The 18,566-nt window shown below is 34.8% G+C and overlaps 1 protein-coding gene across 1 annotated transcript in view; it reads right to left on the reverse strand.

Annotated features, from left to right (window-relative positions):
* Positions 1 to 3,423: 3,423 nt before the first annotated feature.
* The window catches only part of LOC100370511 (ras-related protein Rab-27A-like), a 95,373-nt gene continuing 80,230 nt past the window's right edge, over positions 3,424 to 18,566 (reverse strand). Inside the window, exons 3-6 of the mRNA XM_085494629.1 lie at positions 16,535 to 16,713; positions 14,538 to 14,620; positions 10,847 to 11,074; positions 3,424 to 9,918 (exon numbers count right to left, since the gene is read on the reverse strand). Of these exons, the coding sequence (XP_085350755.1) occupies positions 9,723 to 9,918; positions 10,847 to 11,074; positions 14,538 to 14,620; positions 16,535 to 16,699 (672 nt within the window). The 5' untranslated portion in view covers positions 16,700 to 16,713 and the 3' untranslated portion in view covers positions 3,424 to 9,722. The remainder of the gene's footprint in view (positions 9,919 to 10,846; positions 11,075 to 14,537; positions 14,621 to 16,534; positions 16,714 to 18,566) is intronic.

Here is an 18,566-nt window from a genome sequence, read left to right on the forward strand (position 1 = left end):
GAAGGTGTTGGAATGTGTTGGGTTGTGCATATTTTCAGTCTCACTAGAATCTTACTTTAAAAATAATATTAATTTATGCTGTGCTGTCCTATTTATTCTTGTCAATCATGATCTAGTCTATGCATTGTTAGAACAAGTCTCCTTGTGTGATGTGATATAGCAATGCTTTGTTTAAATTCATATATTCAGAATAATAACTAGTTTAAAGCGTGGTAGTCGTCGCGCTGCGCATTTGCGAGATATATGGGTCTCGTATAAACAAAGATGGCGACTTTGACTGTTACGCAGATCAACAAGTACGAACTGAGACGTTTCCAAGCTTTAATTAGGCAATTTTCATGTGATTGGAAGGTATCGAAGGAGTCACCTGTCGATAATTAGTGCAAGTAGCGCCATTTGAAGAACGCATTGGATTGTGGGAAAATAAATGTTTATCAACACAAATGTCGCACATGCGCAGCGCAACGACTACCGCGCTTTAACAATAGAATCAATATGTTGATTATATGCACTATACTGGTAGTACTAGTATAGCATTCAGTATGGTACACTAGGTCAGGATTCTTGTGCTGAATCAGTGCAAGAAATTATCTTGTATAATAACAATACATTAACATTTATTATGTTGTATATCAATGTATTGGAGAATGTCTATAAGATTGGAAACTGTTTGTTGTATGTAACATTATTATACATCTGCCAGCGAAAATGGAATTCTTCTATTCGTAAAACAATGTGGACTTATTCGAAAGTGTTACGAATGCATTTGAAAGTGTTACGAATGCATTTGAAAGTGTTACGAATGCATTTGAAAGGCATTTGAAAGTCATTTGAAAGCGTTACGAATGCATTTGAATATATTACGAATGCATTTGAAAGGCATTTGAAAGTGTTAGAATGCATTTGAAAGTGTTACGAATGCATTTGTAAGTCATTTGAAAGCGTTAAGAATGCATTTGAAAATGATATGGTTGCATTTAAAATGTTACGGCATCAAAAAATGTTCAAGTTGTCTGAACATTTGCATTCACTGATGGGATTTTATTTTTCCCACATGCTATAGTGCTTATGCATTCAAGCTATACAAAGGAGTGTTTTCAGAATAAAAGGATTATAAAATGGTGACACTTTCAAATGCCTATTCAAAGAGCTTTAAACAGATGAGTGAATTCTATTGTTTTGGAGTCTGATGTATAATAATGTAAGGTTATTACGAGGATACCTCAAAGTATGCATAAAGACAGTACAGCAGGGTGTATCATCCGACGCATAGCGTACTGTCTGAGTGCATACTTTGAGGTGTCTTCGTAATAACCTTATTATTATACATCTTTTCCAACCAAGGATACACCATGGGAATGTCAAAATCCAAAAAGTTTAGAACAGAATCGGCGAACTTTGTGTGGAGTCCAGTCAAAACCTGGTGGCAGCCATGTTTGTTTTTATTATTAGAGGCCGCTTACGCGCGTAATCATTCCATATTTGGAATTTGCATTTCCCTATATGGTAGGATGAAAATGCCCCGTAAAATACCGCAAAATTATGGCACGCTGTAACATATGGCGTAATGGTGACAGATGTATAATAATGTTTTATATCAACGTATGTATCTGTAACGTAACAGATCATGTGATGTTTATTTATAATGAAATAAGAGTACAATGTCTATTTAGATGAATTTATCCTAGGTGCTATAGGAATCCTGAAATGTTACTTAATAACCAAAGTAAATAAAAAGGTTTGTAACTATTGTACATGTTTGGTTTAATTAAAAATATATAATTCCACAATATTTTCTCTTGGGTTGACGTCAGCAGATGCGAGTGATTTTATTAATCCGAGCTGCATGTGCTAACCGCAAGTGTATGCTGAAGATATTGTGGGATTGCACATTTCCAAAGTACGAAATGACAATGTTGACAGTGCTGAATATCGTTTCATTTGAACTCCTTGCTTACATTTTAGAAAGACTGAATATACACATATGAACCATTGTTACCACAATCTGTAGTTATTGGACCATTTATAACCCTGAAATCTCTGGACCACTTTCAGGAAGTGTACAATAAAAAGTTTGGCAGTATGTCTTGCGTCACACTGTGGTGATGTGGGTTTTTGATCTCCCCTGTGTTACATCACACTGTGGTGATATGGGTTTTGATCTCCCCTGTCTTGCATCACACTGTGGTGATATGGGTTTTGATCTCCCCTGTCTTGCATCACACTGTGGTGATATGGGTTTTTGGTCTCCCCTGTCTTGCGTCACACTGTGGTGATGTGGGTTTTTGATCTCCCCTGTCTTGCGCCACACTGTGGAGATGTGGGTTTTTGGTCTCCCCTGTCTTGTGTCACACTGTGGTGATATGGGTTTTTGATCTCCCCTGTCTTGCATCACACTGTGGTGATATAGGTTTTTGGTCTCCCCTGTTTTGCGTCACACTGTGGTGATGTGGGTTTTTGGTCTCCCCTGTCTTGCATCACACTGTGGTGATATGGGTTTTTGGTCTCCCCTGTTTTGCGTCACACTGTGGTGATGTGGGTTTTTGATCTCCCCTGTCTTGCGCCACACTGTGGAGATGTGGGTTTTTGGTCTCCCCTGTCTTGCGTCACACTGTGGTGATATGGGTTTTTGATCTGCCCTGTCTTGCGCGTCACACTGTGGTGATGTGGGTTTTTGATCTGCCCTGTTTCGCATCACACTGTGGTGATATTTTTTACTATGAATTAAACTCGCCATTGAAATGCAGTTGGCCAAACTAATATTCTCTCAATCTAGGGAATCTAAATCACGCCCTCAAGCTACTGTTTTATCAGTAACTTAGGGGTGCTTTCATTCATGTCACTTTTTGGTCCACTTCCTCTGATCATTTCCAGGGATAGTCAAGTTATGACACTTAACTTTCTGTCTTGTTGGCCCCAGCTTTGGTCTTTTAAGACTTGGTTTCAGATTTCCTAGAATATTCTTGACCTGTCTTTGCTATGCATAGTCATGGTGACACTGCGGTACACACCCAGCAGCCGAGTTAAATCAGGCTTAGTGTTGTAATCTCTGTATTATATAAAAACAAAATGGGCATTGAAATAGTTTGATCAAATTTTGCTTATCCGTCCACGGCAGTCTCATGGTCAAATAGTTCCAAAAAACAAAATATATATTTCTGATATCAAAAACATTCTCATCAGAAAAATGTGAAGAAAAAGGTTCCTGTAAAAGCTGGAATTAATTTTCGCTGAAAACACTTTTTGGGCATTTAGTATGGAATTTATTTTCACTCATTTTTGACGGTATATTCACTGGATTTTATTTTTACTGAATCATTCATTCCAAGTTAAAATAAAGTATTCTACAGTATTTTACCAATTGCATCAGATCGGGATTAATTCAAAAGCGATGCTACAAAACACAACAGTAAACGCAACACATCTGAGGTAATTATAATTTATTCAGTACTTGAAAATAATTTATTTTTAATATCCATACAGAGCATCCCCAAAGTTCTAACCCACAAGTATATCTAAAACTAATAGAGCGTCACCAGTGTTCAAATCCATGTAGATATCTACTGAAACTAAGCGCTTTATAGTGCAGTAAATTTGATTTCCTGAACTGGGTTTATGAATCGCGTTAGACAGAATGATCAACGGCGCCCTCTACAGTACAAGCCTGCACATTATGCAATGTAAAACTTGTGATGTAAATATAAAAGTGAATATTTTACACATTTGGAAAAAAAAATTTAGCGACACCTATATACCATCACCACTTTATTCATTGTCCGATTATGTCATCAAAGCCACCATTTTGTTCAGTTGTGTGATAAATACTACAACAGTTCTCTAAATATATACACCAAGGCAGGAATCAACATTGTAAGATCATGACAAATTGAAATTCACTGGTGCATTGTTTTGTATACATAGGATGGTAACCCATGAACTTGAAATAAGACTACAGAAATTGACGATTGAAACGAAACAAATATTACATCCATAAAAAACAATAATGATCCACTGTACATCTTCTTAATACTAAGAAACCAGGCAACAATAGACAGGATAACAATAGCCAGGATAACAATAGACAGGATAACAATAACCATTATCATACATAGTATTTAAAAATTAAGTAGTTATTTGTAATGTTTCAAATCTTATCTACGGTAATTGACAAATAATGAGCCAGTTTTGTTGATCTAAAACCAGCAATATCAAATATCAAAAGTACTGTAAAATCTGTATTAGAAGCTGCAGATTTTATTAAAATGGTACAATGCAACAGAGGGGATGCAGCTTCTATTAGAGCATCTACACATTTGAGAAATGGTGAATTTTTGGTTCTCAATTGTTCAAAAAGACTGGGTGTGCATCTTCTATTAGGGATGTGGCTTCTAATACAGATTTTAAGGTAATACATGTATATACAAAAGCAAAACTGATTTTAATTATGACTGAGAAACAATCTCTGAGAAAACAAAAGATTTTGTGTGTGTACTAACTGCATAGAGCCATTATACAAGTCATGTGATTAACATTAGATTGAAAAGTTTCCATTTGAATGATTTCAAACACTGTTCTTGATGCTGGATCATTAAAATATATTCTTATCGTAAATGACTGACCAGAAAACATAAAATGAAATGGATACATTGTATCATGAGAATGATATATCGATTGGTACAGTACAGAGTACTCCCTAAGACAAGGTAAAATATGGGTTGGTCCATCACCAGAGTACTCCCTAAGACCAGGTAAAATATTTGTTGATTCCTCACTAGGGTACTCCCCAAGACGATGTAAAATAACTGATGAGCAAACGCATGCTTATCTGTAAATACATGCATTTTTAAAACAACAATTTTGAAATAATCACATTTACATAAAAGATAATTTCTATAAAATATTCAAGAAATACAGATTATTTTGGCATAGATGTTATCAAACACTGACAATGTGTTGCTATATTCATAATTTAGTTTTACAGCTATTAAAAAATTGATAACACATAATTAGCAAATGTAGAATTTTCATTTCATCAAGAGTGGATGGTTCAATAATGCTGTTCTAGGGGGGTCATACATGGGCTGAATAGCTCAATAATGACAGTCTAGGGGACATACATGGGCTGAATAGCTCAATAATGCTGTTCTAGGGGGTCATACATGGGCTGAATAGCTCAATAATGACAGTCTAGGGGACATACATGGGCTGAATAGCTCAATAATGCTGTTCTAGGGGGTCATACATGGGCTGAATAGCTCAATAATGACAGTCTAGGGGACATACATGGGCTGAATAGCTCAATAATGCTGTTCTAGGGGGTCATACATGGGCTGAATAGCTCAATAATGCTGTTCTAGGCGGTCATACATGAAGTGAATAGCTCAATACTGCTGTTCTAGGGGGTCATACATGGGCTGAATAGCTTAATAATGACAGTCTAGGGGACATACATGGGCTGAATAGCTCAATAATACTGTTCTAGGGGGTCATACATGGGCTGAATAGCTCAATAATGCTGTTCTAGGGGGTCATACATGGGCTGAATAGCTTAATAATGCTGTTCTAGGCGGTCATACATGAAGTGAATAGCTCAATACTGCTGTTCTAGGGGGTCATACATGGGCTGAATAGTTCAATAATGCTGTTCTAGGGGGTTTAATAGACTGTTCCATGGACTCTGACAAACACCCAAAGTTCTAGTAATCAATATTAAGGGAAATTTTTCTTGAGTAATAAATTTCCAGTCTGTTCTATCAAATCCCGAATTGAATATGGTGTAAAGATCTGAACATGTTCTACACATTATCTCATTAATTGCTAACCTGAACATTTTTATAAATCAATTCAAATATTGACTTATTTTATGTAACACTACAATTATGTCATTGACTCTTAGCCTCTCACCTTTCAACCTTTTAGCACCTTTTATGATATGCTTACATAACTATTTAAAATAATTTACATTATTAATAAATGACTGCTACGACTGATGGATTCACCCAATTGGATCAGCTAGGAAATACTGCCCTCTGTGCCATACCATTCAACTAATTGTATGGCTCAGTTAGGAAATATTGCCATCTGTGCCATATCGATCAACCAATTGTATGGCTCAGCTAGGAAATACTGCCCTCTGTGCCATATCGATCAATCAATTGTATGGCTCAGCTAGGAAATACTGCTATGTGCCATACCATTCAACCAATTGTATGGCTCAGTTAGGAAATACTTCCCTGTGCCACATGATCAACCAATTGTATGATTCAGTTAGGAAATAATGCCATCTGTGCCATATCGATCAACCAATTGTATGGTTCAGCTAGGAAATATTGCCCTCTGTGCCATAATGATCAACCAATTGTATGGCTCAGCTAGGCAATATTGCCCTCTGTGCCATACCGATCAACCAATTGTATGGCTCAGCTCGGAAATATTGCCCTCTGCCATAATGATCAACCAATTGTATGGATCAGCTAGGCAATATTGCCCTCTGTGCCATACCGATCATCCAATTGTATGGCTCAGATAGGAAATATTGCCCTCTGTGCCACATGATCAACCAATTGTATGATTCAGTTAGGAAATAATGCCATCTGTGCCATACCATTCAACTAATTGTATGCCTCAGTTAAGAAATACTGTCCTGTGTGCCATACCGATCAACCAATTGTATGGCTCAGCTAGAAAATATTGCCCTCTGTGCCATAACGATCAACCAATTGTATGGCTCAGTTAGGAAATACTGTCCTCTGTGCCATAACGATCAACCAATTGTATGCCTCAGTTAGGAAATACTGCTCTGTGCCATAACGATCAACCAATTGTATGGCTCAGCTAGGAAATACTGCCCTCTGTGCCATATCAATCAACCAATTGTATGGCTTAGCTAGGAAATACTGCTCTCTGTGCCATATCGATCAACTAATTTTATGGCTCAGCTAGGAAATACTGTCCTCTGTGCCATATCAATCAGCCAATTGTATGGCTCAGCTAGGAAATATTGTCCTCTGTGCCATATCGATCAACTAATTGTATGGCTCAGCTAGGAAATACTGTCCTCTGTGCCATATCAATCAGCCAATTGTATGGCTCAGCTAGGAAATATTGTCCTCTGTGCCATAACGATCAACCAATTGTATGGCTCAGCTAGGAAATACTGTCCTCTGTGCCATATCGATCAACTAATTGTATGGCTCAGCTAGGAAATACTGTCCTCTGTGCCATATCAATCAACTAATTGTATGGCTCAGCTAGGAAATACTGTCCTCTGTGCCATATCAATCAGCCAATTGTATGGCTCAGCTAGGAAATACTGTCCTCTGTGCCATATCAATCAGCCAATTGTATGGCTCAGCTAGGAAATACTGTCCTCTGTGCCATATCAATCAGCCAATTGTATGCCTCAGTTAGGAAATACTGCTCTCTGTGCCATAACGATCAACCAATTCTATGGCTCAGCTAGGAAATACTATCCCGTGCACATAATCAATATTGCCTGCTGAAAATGTACAAATTAAACAATGGGCAATGCACTCATTGTACTGCTCTTTAGCAGTAAGCAAAATTAAACAGAAATCTAGCAATTACAAAGCAATAAAAACAGTATACTGCTCTCTATTGATAAGCAATAGAAATATTATAATTTCCGCTATTAACTTTCAATGATGATATAAATGATGATATATGTATGTGATGTCCTTTATCAAAATAACTCAACAATATACTTAACCCACCACTCAGTGATGAGGAGTAATATGTTATTTCTTCTAAGCAATGCATTATAACATACAAATTAGATTACCCATATTATACTGCCACTTACATGAACATAAGCACATTATACCAACCCCTATCAATTAAAGCGGGAGGGTCATCACCTGCGCATATGCTGGAATTGAGTCCCAAGCAACGATAACTACGCACCCTAAAAACGCAAAGGCTCATGGGTAGACGCTTGTTTGTAAACAATTACACACTATGGCCATCTGACACATGCACAGGTGACGACTCCCCTGCTTTAATATTGTACTCGTTAGACTGCCCTCTATCCAAAAAACAGACATGACAGATAAAGGATTACATGGAATATAATAACTCTTCCACATATCAGTTTAATGATTCCCAACTCCCACAATTTGAGACAAGATATCACGATAATACTTGACATTGACACAAATTGACTGTATATACATAAGAAATTTAATAACATTGGCACTGAGAAATTAATTAATTATTATTGTATAGTAGAAATAAAGAACTTTGTTTAATTTCAATAATTTTAATAGTTTTGAATTAACATTGAATTGCAATCATATTTCTTAAAATTAAATACTGTAGAAAATTTATGCAGCTGTATACTGACAATATCCAATCAGATGGCCCGTTACAGAATTGAATTCTTATTATAACAAAAGTCACCACTGGTTGAGAGAAATATATCATTAGGCAGTATCTGATTCAATCTTTAGACTGTATATGTATGATTTGGTATTAAAATATTGCTATGTCAGAATTCATAGCACAGCAGTACAGACTGGTGAGACTAAATATTACATTGTCTGAATTAAATGAATTAACCTTTTCACCAATAGACTTTTTGTCAAAATGTTCTGCACTTTTTTCTTATATTCTTCAATATTTCTGGAAATTAACCTTAATTTCGGAGATAAAATTTGAATCAATTTTCAGTTTTTACTCAAAAAATTTGGCTATTTTTTGTCCCAATCCTCTGAAGGAAAGTGAAGACGATAAACAAGACTATTTTGTGAATTTGTGATGAAAAGAGGGAACTGGTGATGAAAAGAGGGAACTGGTGATGAAAAGAGGGAACTGGTGGTGAAAAGGATAAGCAAATGAAATATATCCGAGATTGGGCAACAGATTTGAGCAAAATGATCGTTCAAAAATATATCATTCATATTAATAACATGTAATAGATGGTCAAATCCTACACATTATTATAATTAGCAACAACAATTATAATAATTTTGGAAACAGTTTTCTGTTATTTTCAAAAAAATATCTGGAGGCAAATGACAAATACATTGTACAATAAGTGTTATCTCTTGTAAGCATAATTTACAGTATAGTCTGAGATTAACTTTAATGCAGCTAGATTTAAGATGGCTTAAATCTAATTTTAAGCTTGCTTTCAAAACCGCCACAGTTCTCTAAATTGTACAAAGAAATCTGCCGAAATATGTCCCATACTAGTCACATGGTACAGACTACAATGAATAAGTTGGAATTAGTGACGCCATGATACTCACTTTAAAAATTATATTTTTATAAGACAAAGCTAGCTGATAGCCAGATAGGAAGTTAAGTTATGCCCAGACTGTAATCCAGCTTTGTCTTGATCATGAAATTTAATTCCCTAATAAGATTAGTTAATATTACATAAAATATTCTAAGAAGGTTCCTTAACATTGGCATTTTCCGTCTTCTCTTGCTTCATCCAAGTCCATGATTTTGAAAACCATGTGAGAACTGACTTTGTTCTATGTGAATTATGATGTTGTCCGAATACATTACATGAAATATTCTAAGAATGTTGCTTAACATACGCATTTTCCATCTTTGGCGCCTTCATCAAATTCCATTGGTGATCCAAGTCTATGACTTTTAAAACCATGCAGGAAGTGATTTTTATCAACAACTTTTTCCATTTGAAACATTACATCGTCTAGAAAATATTACATGAAATATTCCAAGAATGTTTCTTAACATTGGCATTTTCCGTCTTCTCCTGCTTCATCTAATTCCATTGGAGATCCAAGTCTATGATTTTGAAAACTGTGTGGGAACTGACTTATATCAACACTTTGTTCCATTCGAATCATAACGTTGTCAAGTAAACATTCCACCGCTTTACTCACATTGCTACCACTCGCTGCACTTGTCTCAAAGTATGGAAGACTGCAAATAAAAAAATATTGAACAAAATTCTGTTTTGGGAAAACAAGTTTTGTTATTTTGAGTGAATAAACTCTTTGCAATGTAATCTGTGCTAGTAATGTTCCATATTTTGAGGAAGATATTATTATTAAAAAAACATTTGAGGGACAGTGCAAAGAACTTTATATAACATGAATCCAAAAGAAATCATTTATGTGATAACAAGACCATAAAAACAAAAGAGCACTGTGAAGAATACTGCAAAAAAAAATAACCACGAAGGCCACAAAAGAGAGCAATAAATTTAACATTAGAAGGCACTATTCAAAAGGTAGTAGCAATATAAACACGAGAGGTAATTATTCAAAAAGTAGCAGTAGAATAAACACAAGAGGGCATTATTTAAAGGTAGTAATAAAATAAACACTAGAGGTCATTATTCAAAAAGTAGCAGTAGAATAAACACAAGAAGGCACTATTCAAATGGTAGTAATAAAATAAACACAAGAGGTCATTATTCAAAAAGTAGCAGTAGAATAAACACAAGAAGGCACTATTCAAAAAGTAGCCGTAGAATAAACACAAGAAGGCACTATTCAAAAGGTAGTAATAAAACAAACACTAGAGGGCACTATTCAAAAAGTAGCAGTAGAATAAACACAAGAGGGCACTATTCATAGGTAGTAATAAAATAAACACTAGAGGTCATTATTCATAAAGTAGCAATAGAATAAACACAAGAAGGCACTATTCAAAAGGTAGTAATAAAACAAACACTAGAGGGCACTATTCAAAAGGTAGCAATAAAATAAACACTAGAGGGCACTATACACTTTACAGGGAATAATACAATTAACATCAGAGAGCACTGTATGAATGTTTACACAACTCTAGAGGGCACTGTTCAGAAGATTTTATGACATTAAAAATAGATGGTAGCACAGCTTACCCATATTTTCCTGCCAGTTCTCTTGCTTTGTCTTCAGATACAACTCTCTGATCTTCTAAATCAGTCTTATTTCCACAGAGTACAATATCAGGATTTTCACAGTAAGCGTGCATCTGTAGCTGAGCTATCCAGTTACGTATATTGACAAATGACTGTTCACTTGTCAGATCAAACAGAAGAATAAATCCCATTGCATCTCGAAAAAATGCTGTGGTTAAACTACGGAACCTGAAAATGACAAAATTAAAGTCAAACATGGAATATGGTTTAAGACGAATCTTAGTGGATAATTCTTCCCGACAAAATTTTAGGTCAATATTTTGCTTACTGTGAAGGGGTTAATTATTCAGTGGGTTTTAATTTTGTTATTGTTGACTGGAAAATGCGCTAAATTAAATTTAAATTCAAAACCCACTAAATATGCCTGAAATGCTAAATCAGTGAAATTTAAACCCAGTGAAAATTAGTCATTTTACAGTAATTTTAGGTATTTCATAGTAATTGTTTCGATTAAATAGACATAATTTTTTAATAACTACGGTCTTTATCAAAATTATGGATGGCGGGTGCTCAGATAGATATTGACGCACAACCAATTATATGTTCCAACAGTTCCTACTTTTCATCACAAATTCACAATAGTCTCGTTTATAGTCTGCACTTTACTTTAGAAGTTTGAGACAAAAATAGCCAAATTATGTTGATTTCATTTCTAGAAATATTGAAAAATACCAAAAAAAAATGTGCCAACAAATATGGACGAGAAAGTCTGATGGTAAAAAAGTTAATGAGCAATACTGAATAGCGCCCTCTATCAGATTATACCACCCTCTAGAGTCAGAATTATGAACTGGGTTTATGAATCGCGTTAGACAGAATGATCAATGGCGCCCTCTACAGTACAAGCCTGCACATTATGCAATGTAAAACTTGTGATGGTAACCCAATAATACACACTGAGCAATACTGTATAGTCTAAGAGTAACCTAACAATAGCTGGCTTTATGCTGGTTTACCTTGCTTTCAAAACTTCACAGCCAAAGAAAAATTGATAGTCAACCTATTTGGCAATTGACCACCAGAATGTAACTGAATGTGGCTAACAGAAAATGTTGTTAACCATGGTTGCAAAAATAGACAAAAAGAGCTGTGTTGAGTGTGTCACACACATACCAACAGGCAATATGCATGACCTCAAAAGGTCAAACATCCTGGTACTTTCAGGGGTATTGTAGCCCTATAATAGCAAATGTTTCTACTATATACATATGGCACACAAAAAAGTATAATTTGCATTTGTTTAAATTTTATTTGCGCACATTTAAAGTTAGAATTTTCCCTTATTTGGGATAAACATTAGAAATGTTCCATATTACAGACGTCAGTCATATGTAGTGAATTTTGAGGGAATGTGACAAAATAGAGTATTATCACTTACGCCAAATGTTTGTACAGTGCAAAACATTTTCATTTCAATTTTGGGCTAATATTTCGCATGCAACTATTTTTACGAGCAGAAAAAAACATGTGTATAAGTAAGGGTAACACAAGGATACAAAAAAGTATGCACTCAGGCGGTACAGGATTGCATTCATCTAAGCTATGCATCAGTCAATACACATATAAGTATTTTTGGGCATACTGAGCAATATTCTAAATAACCTCATTATTAACATTTTTTTCTTTAATTGTTTTGGAACTTCAATGACAATATAAATGTATGGGAATAGGTCATCAAGAAAATTTCAGTAAATTTGTACGCCTAGAAGATATCATGATGCGTTACCATTTCAAATCATGCTAAGTACCATGATGTGTGACTTTTTTGTGGTCATGACAAGTACCAGGATGTATGACCTTTTGAGGTCATGTCAAGTACCAGGATGTGTGACATTTTGTGGTCATGTCAAGTAACAGGATATGTGACCTTTCTGGGGTCATGTCAAGTACCAGGATGTGTGACCTTTCTGGGGTCATGTCAAGTACCAGGATGTATGACCTTTTGAGGTCATGTCAAGTACCAGGATGTGTGACCTTTTTTTTTAATGCGCGACTTCAGATGTGTGAAGTCTTGGTGTGGCTTTAATTAGAGCATTCACTTCGGTAACAGTGGGATTTTTTTTTTAGAAAACAAAGGCCAGAAGGGATAATGATATGCTAATGAGACGCACGACACTCGATTGCAACTTTGTTGCAATTCTAAGTGCACACGGATTTTTACACACAGACAAACTTGTACACAAATGAAATTTCACACTGTATAACATACTGCACAATAAATAATATCTACAAATAGATTTGTATGCATTTGCAGATTATGGTACTGTATACTACAATCTCTTGAATAGACATCACTCTAATTTGTTAGCACCGGTATAGGTCACAACTGAGAGACAGTCGTCTGACACAGTAGATTGACTACTGGCATGTTCGACTTGCGGCAGAGTACCTGTACCTTCCATGTTCTAATTTAGCCATCAGGGAAATTAGTCAATCGAAAAAAAAACTGTTCACATGATAACAAAAAAATACATATATATGTATATTTAATGTAATATGTATTTATTTTCTTAATTTTGTTGATAACGAATGCATTCTTAGTAGCAAATGATCACGGTAATGGTATCGTGATCCGACCGGTCATGCTGGGTTTCACACAAGTGAATAACTTACTTGTTTTCGAAGTGTTACAATTGATGATTATTATTCAGTAGTTATTGTAATAACGTACAAACAATTAATTCGTTAATGTGTTGTGAAAATTCAACTTAGTTTCACCGAAAGCAAATGATTTCGGTCACATGTAAATGCTCGATCTGATGCGATATCCGCCCTGTTTGTTCAAGCACTTTAGTGACTTGAAACTGTTTTTTGATCTGATAGGTCAAGTCGCTAATTAACCAATCGAAACGGATGGTGGTGGTGGATGGTGCCAACGTGTTTAAATTACCATAGCTCATTTAAATATGTTAATGGTAGTTCAGGGACTTCAAAGTGAATGCAACACGGAAGAGATTTACCATTGTTGTTGTACGATCTTTTGGCTTTGATTTTGATGGGAAAACAGCATGATTTTTTTTTTTAATCAACAAATTATTTGTTTTCGAAAGATAAGCTGAGCATTGAAGAAGAATTTAACACTTTTGACAATAATAACAGCTCATTGTCAAAACGCAGTTTACCCATTGATGCTACCCACAATAAACACTGCACTCTCGAACAATTACCTCCACGTCTCGAATAAGTGTCAATAACTACGGGAAACCTAAATTAGACTCTAATCTAGGCGTCCTGAAAGATTGGAATGTTCAAAAAATTATGCCTTGAATTAAAATTAAATGGTATATCTTTTTCTGAAATATGTAGTGGCTGTTTGGTTTGTAAAAGTTTGGGGTGCGGCTTATATTGCAGGCTTTTTCCTGGAATCAAAACTTGTCAATTTCAACATGAAACAATGTCTCAAGTTAGGGGTGCAGCTTCTATTAAAGCTGCGACCTCAAATATGATTTTTACGGTATGCGTGACTTTTTGGGGTCATGTAAAATACCAGGATGTGACATTTTAGAAGCCATGTAAAGTACCAGGATGTGTGACCTTTTGAGGGTCATACCAAGTACCAGGATGTGTGACCTTTTGAGGGTCATATCAAGTACCAGGATGTGTGACCATTTAAGGAATGTCTATTGATTACCTTTCTTGTCCAGCGGTATCCCATAATTGAAGATGAACTCTTTGACCTCTGACATTTGGATCAGCACCTTTAGGTCTGTGCATCTAAATTATATAATAAACAAAAATTAGTTTTACTAATTAATATTCAAGTTAATATGTAGCAGGAAATGCGCCTGGCGAGCAAGCAGAGTCGAGTAGTTTATTGATCTACCCGAAATAGAACAGATGTAACTATAGAACGTTGAGGCGTGTGAACGGCAGAAGTCACGTTATATCAGTTCATACGCGAGTTGAGCAGGATTCCAGATAATGCTCCGCAGGATTTGTGTGTCGCTGCTGATTAAAATGACCTGAAACACTATTCTATGTTGAACTATTTTCAGTCTATTGCTAGAAAACATTGCCTCATCATTGAACAACATTCTGAAGATGCTATATCTGTCTCACTTTGCATAATTTGTGAAATAACTTGGTCAGAGGTGCCCCATATTCAATTGCATTACATGTACTGATTTGAATTGACAAAATCTTCCAAGAAACAACCAAAATGTTTCCAATTCAACCGTATGTGGTGCACTTCATTTGCACAAGCAATTAGAAAAACATGTGTAAGGCAAATGATAATCAGAAGCACAATTTGTACATTAATTTCTGTAAAACCATTTATTTTCACTATTTTGATGTTTTGAGCATATTCATTGTGTTCTAATTTCACAAATTTGTCAAGGAAACAATGAGTTTATTGTTATTCTACATGTTCAAGTAGATTTAATTTAGCAAATTTTACTTATCAGCAAAAATATCAAAATTAAAACCCAGTGAAAAATTAATGCATTTACAGTATTCTATTCACTGTGGCAATAAAGATGGTCTTACTAATTTGCATAACATTTGCATAATTATTCCTAACAGAAATTTAAATCATTAAAGCACTAGACACAATTATTCACTTACAAAAATCATATTGCATCAAAAGTGATACAAAATCATCAATTTGATTCAAATCAAATCGTCAAATTGTTTATTTGAAGTCAGTTTGAAATACCTAGCCAAAGGCTAATATCACTGATTACTAAAAATTACATCAAACAAAAGCAAAAATTACAAACATCAAACACAGAGAAAAACAGTAAGACTTCACAAATAATTAATTCAAAAATCAGCGATGAAAGAAAATGATATAAAAATATTATCAATTTAACAAAAAATGTGGATGTGATGTACTAATTGTCTTCTCGCTGGCTGTTCAAATATATCCAGGCAATTGACACAAATATTCTCGAGTCAATACGGTTGCTAGGCAACAGTTCATTTATCTTCTCATCATTATGATGGAGTAGTGCCTTCAAAGACGTTTTAGAAATGTTAGATCAAGTAAGACCACATAATCATAATGCATTGTTTCTATTCATTTTATCTGATAGAGGGCGCTATTCATTTTATCTGCTGTCTGTCTGTCTGTGAACTCATTCCTGAATATAAGCTGAAAATCCAAACTATTTGCAGTTCTACAGTATAGCTCAATACAGGCTGATGTTGAGTTCAAACAATTTCATAATTCTGACTCTAGAGGTTGGTATAATCTGATAGAGGGCGCTGTTCATGATAATAAACCACTACACTAATTCTCAGGGAAAGGTATGCAGTGACTTAATGATTTCAAAATGAAATAAAATGATGAATAATTGTTGTCTAGTGTCCTTTCATCAAGGAATTTAAAAAGGATTTGTAAGATGAAATTTGAGTTGTGATTTTTTAATTGAACGATCATTATACTGGTATGGTAGACTTCTTTTGACTCCAGAGGACACCACACATGACAAAGGGGGCATTATTTGCTAAAACATTACATTAATACTACCACACATTTTTCCTTAAAATAAATATTAACTGTTGATATAAACTCTGAATTAAATGAACAAAGAACATACTGGTAGAGTAGACTTGTTTTGACTCAAGAGGGCGACACACATGACTAGAGGGCGCTATTCACAGAAACATAAAATTAATACTCACCACACGTTTTTCCCTAAAATCAATACCAACTGTTGATATAAACTTTGAATTAAATGTGCCATCAGTATACTGGTAGAGTAGACTTGTTTTGCCAACACCAGAGTCACCTAGTGCCAAGAACTTTATTAAAAAGTCATATTCCGAGGTAGAGCCCGATTCAGACATCTTGGAATGTATATCTTTAAGAAATGAAAAGAAAAGTAAATAAAAAAAATAATTTTTTACTGTTTGAATTGGTGAGAGAAATCAACAAAGTTATATTCGAATGAATATGTAAAATTAGAATACAACAAGTTTTAATGAAAATGCATGAAATTATATTCCAATAAATAAATTATGTTTAAAATACCAATTTTTTTTGGGGGGGGGGGGGGCAGTGCTACATCACAGAACATTTTGGGGGGCAGAGCTACATCACAGAACGTTCTATGTTGCTAAGACCTGCACCACTATATCATAGATTCTATGGGATCTGAGGGATTTGTTGTAAAACACCAGCCAAAGAGCCGATGAAAACAGCACCAACTCAACTTTAAAGTAATCCTGAGCAAAAAAATTTATATATGTTGCACATGTAAGAGTAATCTTGTTACACTGTTCAGAAGAGTTTCAACAACTATCCTAAATTTTCTGAGAGTTTTCGGCATTTATTTTCACTCTCATGCTTGCCAGGCAGTGAGAATGCCCAGAAGTCTGCTTCCAAGTATACAGTGAAATTAATAAACTGTTCACAGATGCATATGGTGGAAATCTCAATGTAATACGGTACAGGATACGAGAAATTATTAGTAATTATTAAGACTATTTTTTTAAGGAATTAAATACAAAAAAATGTTCTGTTTAGTCTATTTCTGTTAAAAACATTTAACCTTTCTTTTATAAACCAATACCAATTGCAATTAATCAATATATTTCTGTTGCTATGGCAACTGTTTATTGATTTAACCTAAACTCATTGTATTGTACATGACATCATTTGTATTCAATATTTTAAAGCAGTAAATAATTGTGTTCGACCAAACAATACACAAGTTCCGGGTTACCTGGTTGCTAAGCTACCATGATTGAATGGTTGAATCAGTGTTTATTTACTTGTAGTCCACAGGAATATCCAATATTAGACAGACATTTGACTAAACCAGCTTGAGTTTCAACTGAGCATGTTTTTTGTTCTGTAGGTATATATATTCTTTGAAAGTTTAGAAAATTAGAAAAACATGCTTTTTCTCCTTTTGGAGTCATGTGATGACAATGTAACATGCACCAATGACAGAAGACAGTACATATAATGGCTACTGTAAAATACTTTTATTTAATTATTTTCGCTCGGAATTAATTTTCGCTATTTTCGCTGAAGGAATGATTCAGTGAAAATAAAATTCACCAACTATACCTTTTTTTTCTATATTTTACATTAAACTCAGAAATCAGTGAAAATAAATTCCATACAAAACACCCAAAAAGTTTTTTCAGCTAATTCTGGATCATTCTCCTTTGCAGAAACTATGGGTCTTTTATCACTAAGCTAGGTAGTCAGCAGGGAACGCCCCCACTATTTGTGGCTCTCTGTGCCTCCTTAGGTCAGGCTATAAGCTCGAAGAAAAGTAAGAGTGTCTTGATATCATGTGTGGCTGTACTGTGGTACGTAACGTTATGAGAGACAATAACCAACAGGTATTCAAAATTCAGTTTAGAAATTATTAAAATAATAACTGATTAAAAAATCAAATGCTGAATTAATAAAACCAGGATGCAATAAAATCATTTTACATAAAATATTCTAAATCCCAAATGCTCATACATGTAAGCAGACAGAAACAGTCAAATAAATTCTTGTTTAGATTGCGATATGTCTGAGTGGACGTAAATTACTGTCTGAAGTGCAAGTCACTTTTGATCACCATAGCAACAACAACATCACCACGGCAACATTTGTATCTACTATAAAATGTTATTCAACAACTCATTCCACAGAGAATGTAAGTAAATGCACTTTGGTAATGCAGATATCATATCAATTCAATTCTTACAT

The sequence above is a fragment of the Saccoglossus kowalevskii genome, chromosome 20, assembly GCF_978046115.1.
Source record: "Saccoglossus kowalevskii chromosome 20, keSacKowa6.1, whole genome shotgun sequence".
NCBI lineage: Eukaryota > Metazoa > Hemichordata > Enteropneusta > Harrimaniidae > Saccoglossus > Saccoglossus kowalevskii.